The 5,736-nt window shown below is 49.9% G+C and overlaps 1 protein-coding gene across 1 annotated transcript in view; it reads right to left on the reverse strand.

The window, feature by feature from the left end:
• ARX (aristaless related homeobox) overlaps positions 1–5,736 on the reverse strand; it is an 11,476-nt gene that overhangs the window by 3,742 nt on the left and 1,998 nt on the right. Inside the window, exons 2-4 of the mRNA XM_008583697.1 lie at positions 5,444–5,736; positions 2,824–2,869; positions 60–148 (exon numbers count right to left, since the gene is read on the reverse strand). The exon at positions 5,444–5,736 is cut by the window's right edge and continues 131 nt beyond it. Coding sequence (XP_008581919.1) covers positions 60–148; positions 2,824–2,869; positions 5,444–5,736 — 428 coding nt within the window. The remainder of the gene's footprint in view (positions 1–59; positions 149–2,823; positions 2,870–5,443) is intronic.

Consider the following 5,736-nt stretch of genomic DNA (forward strand, 5'->3'; position numbering starts at 1 on the left):
CCAGACCTGCAAGGCGGAGGGAGCCGGGGGTCGGAGCGGCCGGCGCTCCGGGCGCGTACCCGTCCCTTCCCTTGGTGCCGCGGGCCCTCGCTCCTTTCCGCTGCGGCCCGCGACCACCTCGTCCCTCTTTGGTGGTTCTGGGACACATCTGGGGGCACAAGATCCGTGAAAAGGAGCCCAAACTTAAATCCAGCAGCAAACCCAGGACAAGCAAACCTTTCCCAGTGGGTATTACAGCTGGCCCAGTTTTCCAAGTTTAAGGAAAGTGGTTCAGTGTGTTGAGAAATGGGGAAACCAAGGTTTAAAAGTCTGCCCTGCCACTTGCTTGCTGTACGTCTTTAGGCAGGTCACTTAAACCTCGCTGAACCTCAGTTTTCTAATCTGTAAAATGGGGATAATAAAACTTTACTCATAAGATTGTTATGAGGAATGAGTAAAATAGGAATGAGGAAAGCATGCGTTCAGTGGTGACTCTGAGGAATGGGAAGCCACCAAAAGATGAGTGACATGTCTGTTTTGCTACATATCAGCTATTTTCGCCTATTTCAGGTTTGTCCAAGAGCTGGCAAAATCCCTGCTCTACACTAAAAAGGGTAGTGGGGAAGCAGTTCATTTATTCTTTCCAGAAATATCTATTGAACACCTAAAAGCGCTATGCTGGGTTCTGGTGTCTCGGAAGAGTTGGGAGTGGGGGAGAAATACTCACGGTAATTAGCAAACAGGCATACATTTTAGGGGACCAGTTCTCTATGAAATGAAATGCAGAGTACACAGCCTGTTTTCTGCAGGGGCTCAATGAGGAGCCTGGTTTTATGCAGAAAAAGCGCTGACTGCATGGACGAGGTATTGCATACGCAGCAATACCTGGGCACACAGAAATTAGAGGGCAAGATACTGTAGACTTTTCACATCTTCAGAGCTAACAGGTCCTTTATTTCCTTGTGGGGATGCAGTTTAAATAGGTTATTTAAATAAGATAGTTCTAGGCTTGGGGGAGGTTTTCAGCATGAGGTATTTTCCTAATTGTTAATAGAAAGCAGTTTTAATAAAGACCTTTACCTGAAACATGGCAGCTATCATCATCTAAAAATAACCCCCAGGAGCATGAAATTATTTTTATGTGACCTGCTCATCACACCCACAGCTGAGAAGATATGCTCCTTCTCCCCTGAAGGCATTAATATTTTTAGGGCTGGGTTTATGACTGCATACAAGTCTAAAAATTAAGAATGAACTCCAGGGCTATACAGAGTTATATTAAAACATAATGTAAATGATCCCAGAGGAGTATGTTTTAAAATTTTAAAGGCATCCATATCTTTCAAATATACACACTGGGGATTATTGTTACTAACACTAGCATCTAAGCTTGTTTTGACATCTAGACAGCCACCCAGGGCAAGAAAAATCAAAAATCCCAATTGTTTCATTACTTAAAGTTCTGCTGAAAAGGGGCCCATCTATGACATTCCACGGTCTTCAAACAATCTATTTGTGAATTGCAGAAACACTCCAGTGTGGAAATTCAGAGGCTTGAAAAAGTAAGACTGTAGATGGGACCAGGCTGGGTGGGCAGCTTTTGTGTATCCAAATCTGTCTAGACGAGAATATCCGCCACTCCTTGATCACAGTGAAAGGAGTAAAGGAGGGGAACTGGAAGCAGAATGCCCTTAAAGAACGTGCAGACCTTTTTACAGACGGATCGTCTCTCTGGCTCAACTGCAATTATCAAGATGTCCCCCTGCAATTCCTCATTATTGAATTAATACCTCTGAGGCCCCCCAAAGGTAAACGAAAGGACTCTAATAATTCATATTCACTTAATTACATCTTCTCCAGTGAATAGGGGAAGAGGAGAAGGGGAGGGGGTGCTCTCTTTCTTTTTAAAAGTTATTTAACTTTCCCACGACTCATTCCCCTGAGCTGAAAATACGGAGTTCCTGTCACATCTCTGTTTGACAATGGAGAAATGTGTCAACAGAAAGGAGGGGACAGGCCTCATCATTAGCCCTCTAATGCAAGAAGCTGTTGTGTATTAAATGAGCCATATGGAATTTATTGTGCTTTATCAGCGCTTGATTTTGACTGTAAAGTGATTCACTCAGCTCCTAACCTGGGGACATCTGTTTTCTGTTGGCCATCGGGGCTGCCCAGTGTTGATCGTCTCTTTGGTTATGAGGCCTGGGTTCGGAAATGCACTCTGGTATGGGGCTGCAAACACCTTTAATAGCATTGCACTCACTCCCTATTAGATCAATGTGGGCTCATTGCTATAAAAAATGGGAAATCAAATAGCATTAGCCAGCTCCTTCTGCGGGGCGGAGGGGAAATCAAACAGCATTTTGCCTTCAAATGGCCCTGTTTGTTCTAGCACTAAGTGGGCTTTTATGAAGCCCGATTGGAGACTTAATCGCAGCCAAATACCTGCTTGGAGCTGAGCGGATTTGTCTAACAACCAAATCCATGCTCCATCCCATTATTTCAATCAGGAGAAGTCGGTTGGTGGACTGTTTCCTATAGGGGCTTTGGGGCTGGGGGCTCCTAAACTGCAGTCTCGGGGACTCTAAAACCCCGGTTCTGATCCTGGCCTCCTTCCTCAGGCTTCCAAACCCAGAATCCTTCCCCTCCCACCTCCCAAGTCTTACTTTTTAAATATCTTTTGGTGTGTGAGTGCTTGGGGCTACTTTTCTGATTCTGCTTCTCTTCATTTCATGAAGGGGTTGTCAATCCCCTCCTCCCCAATCCGTCAACCCATCTCTCCCTGTCTCCTGCTGTCCCCCAGACCTCCTCTGTCCCTTCTTCCCTCTCAGTTGTGCAGCTCACCTGGACTCGGGCCTCAGTCAAGTCCAGCCTCATGGCCAGTTCTTCCCTATAAGAAAGCACACACAGACAGGAGATCACTGCAGGCCCCAGCAACTCCCTCTCAGCCCCCTTCCCCTCCATGGCAGGATCCTCTAGGAGGGTCTCTCCAGGCTGCCAGCCCTTGCCCCCAAACACATGGGCACGACCACTGGAGTGCCTGTTTGATTGAAAACATAAAAACACACAACACGTGGCCAGATATAGGATAATATATCTTATATCGTGTTATATTCAAGTATGACAGGGTGGCTTCTTGGGTCTATAAGTCTACCAACTTGGGCACACAAGTCTCTCTCACTCTCTCTTAAGCCAGAGTTAGACAAGATACACACACACAGTGCTTATATCCTGTTTTGTCCTCACATTAAATGGGAAGAACTCAGCTCTCAACTGAAAAAATTTTTTCTGCCCTCTTGCTTTCATTCTGCCTTCTTTTTGAAAATTTCTCTCCCCTCCTTTTTCTCTCACCCCTCTTTCCGGCTCTCTGCCTTTCCCTCCATCTCTCTCTCCCCCGCCTTCCTCCCTCCCTCACCCCCTTAGGTCACACTCCCCATTACCCTCTGGAGATATGTTAAGCTTGTTAAGAGTTCAGTGGGGTAATTTTTCGATTAAACAAAATTCTGTGCACCTCCTGACTCCAGTGCCCACTACAAACCCTGCCCATCTCAGGGGAAGTCAATTTAGCTGAAACCCTACCCCGTCATTGCAGTTATTACTGCGACAATTAAGGCAAATAGGAAACCATTAAGATGCTGTACAACGGCTTACGACCTGTTTACCAAAAATATGAGCGCGCCGAGAGTAATTGGCTCTCCGCTCTCTGATATGAAAGAGCGGAGGCTGCCCCAGCCTGGGACCCGGGTCTGCACTGTCGGTAGCCCCCGTCCACACCTGCAACTTCAGCACTGGGAGAAAACCGGCTCACTGAGCGCTTTCCGTTGCCCTCTGCTGCTGTGAGCACCAGTAAATCCTGAACTACACTTGTGGATGGCTACCGGCTGGAGCCAAGGAGCTCAACCCCCTGGGTTGGAAAGAGGTGGGATGCGGTGGCCAGAAGGAGCTGCCCCTCCTCACGCACTTTGGTCCCCTCACCCAAACTAAAACAGGGCGGACCTAGATGTCAACTAACACAGGTTCATTTTTTTTTTCTTTTGAAATACACATGTATGATAAACACAAAAAGCAGGTCGGCCAATTAGCTATTTGATAGCACGCACTGATTTTTAAATTTATTTCCATTTTTTAAAGATAAGGAAGGGAGGTGGTGACGCAGGGGAGGACCAAGTTTAGCTCAAGGGGTGATCAAGTTTAAGTGGCTTCGCCCCGCATTAAATCCGCTTTTTTGCTTCTAGTTAGGAGAGAGTTTGGCAATTGCTAGACCATCTGCATTTTGGAGTTGGCTCGAGCCTCCTGAGACCTAAGCAGCGATTTCTCCTCTAGTTGAAAGCAGCGGGCAGCTCTCCCCTTCTAACAAGCACATTGAAAAGCTGCACACGTCTCCTGCGAAGGAGCTGCCCGCGCTTGACAAGTCCCGTGCCAGGAAGATACCGGTCCCTTTCTCCCTCCTCACTGGAGTACGTTTGCCCTAACCCTGGCTCCTTGCCTGAGCCGAGACCTTAGCCTTGAGGTGGGACAGAAAGTACCCCAGCCGGGCGGCGCCCCAGGCCCGCTGAATAAGCCGGAGCCTACGGGCCCAGTCATCCCACAGGCACATCTTTCCCAGAAAAACTCGGACGAGCGGGAAGTAGAGCGTGACCAGGCCGAATAACCCGGTTTGGACACTCGTCCAAAGAGAAAATTCCCCCAACTGCTTCACCTACTGCCTCCCAAGGCTTCCAGCAATCACTGTCTACCCCGTAAACCCGTTTACATTAAAAGCACTCTGCGTTTAATATGTGCGGGGGGGAAGGGGAGGACAGAGAGCAGAGGGGAAGATTCTGGCTGGTGTCCCTCAGGTGTGCAGACACCAAACACTGCCCAGTTCTGGCTTCCTTCGGTTATTTCAGGAATCCTCAAACGACAGACCTCGGATCTTTTTAAAGGCCTTTTGCGCAGGCACAGCCTCCAGCTTCACTTGGAACAGCGAACAGCGTAACTGATACCCACCAGGCTCCCGGGGCACCAGGAGGGGCTGGCGAGCGCACAGCACAGCGACCAAAAATAGTCCCTGCTTTGCTCCGGCCTGCGACCTCAGGCAACGTTTCCTCCGCCTCTCCTGGGACCTGGCCCCGGCCACAGTGCCCAAGGCCTTGCGTGTGTCTCCAAGGTGGCGCGGTCAGGCACTCTTTGGAGAGGTTGTTTCTCTTTCTCTAACTAAAACTTGTGATTTGAAAATATTAAACTGGAACGACCTTGGGAAGAAAAAAAACCCATCCCAGCCTAAACTTGAAGCCCGGAGTGGAGTGGGGGGAGTGGGTAGTTTTGGGGGAGCAAGGGTGGATATGTTGGAAGGGTGCGCCTCGTCAAAGTCCAGGAGTGCAGTGTGTGTCCCATGTCCGGGGCTCCTGCCAGCCCGCCAGCCCTTTCTGTGACCCGCGCGCCCCCTCCCGCCACCGCCGCCGCGAACACCCTGCGCGTGTACCTGGTGAAGACGTCAGGGTAGTGTGTCTTCTGGAAAGCCCGCTCCAGTTCCTCCAGCTGGTAGCTGGTGAACGTGGTGCGGTAGCGCCTCTGTTTGCGCTTCAGCAGCCCCTCCTCCGAGTCGCTGCCAGCAGACAGGCACACGCTGTCCTCGCCGTCCTTGCCCTCAGCGTCCTCCGGGTGCAGCAGAAGCTCTTCCTTGGGCGACAGCTCCCCGCCCTCGGTGGCCACGGCAGCGACAGCAGCTGCGGCCACGGGAGCGGTGGCGGCCGCGGTGCAGCGCCGGGGCTCCTT

Source organism: Galeopterus variegatus, unplaced genomic scaffold (genome assembly GCF_000696425.1).
Source record: "Galeopterus variegatus unplaced genomic scaffold, G_variegatus-3.0.2 Scaffold3000, whole genome shotgun sequence".
In the NCBI taxonomy this organism is placed as follows: Eukaryota; Metazoa; Chordata; class Mammalia; order Dermoptera; family Cynocephalidae; genus Galeopterus; species Galeopterus variegatus.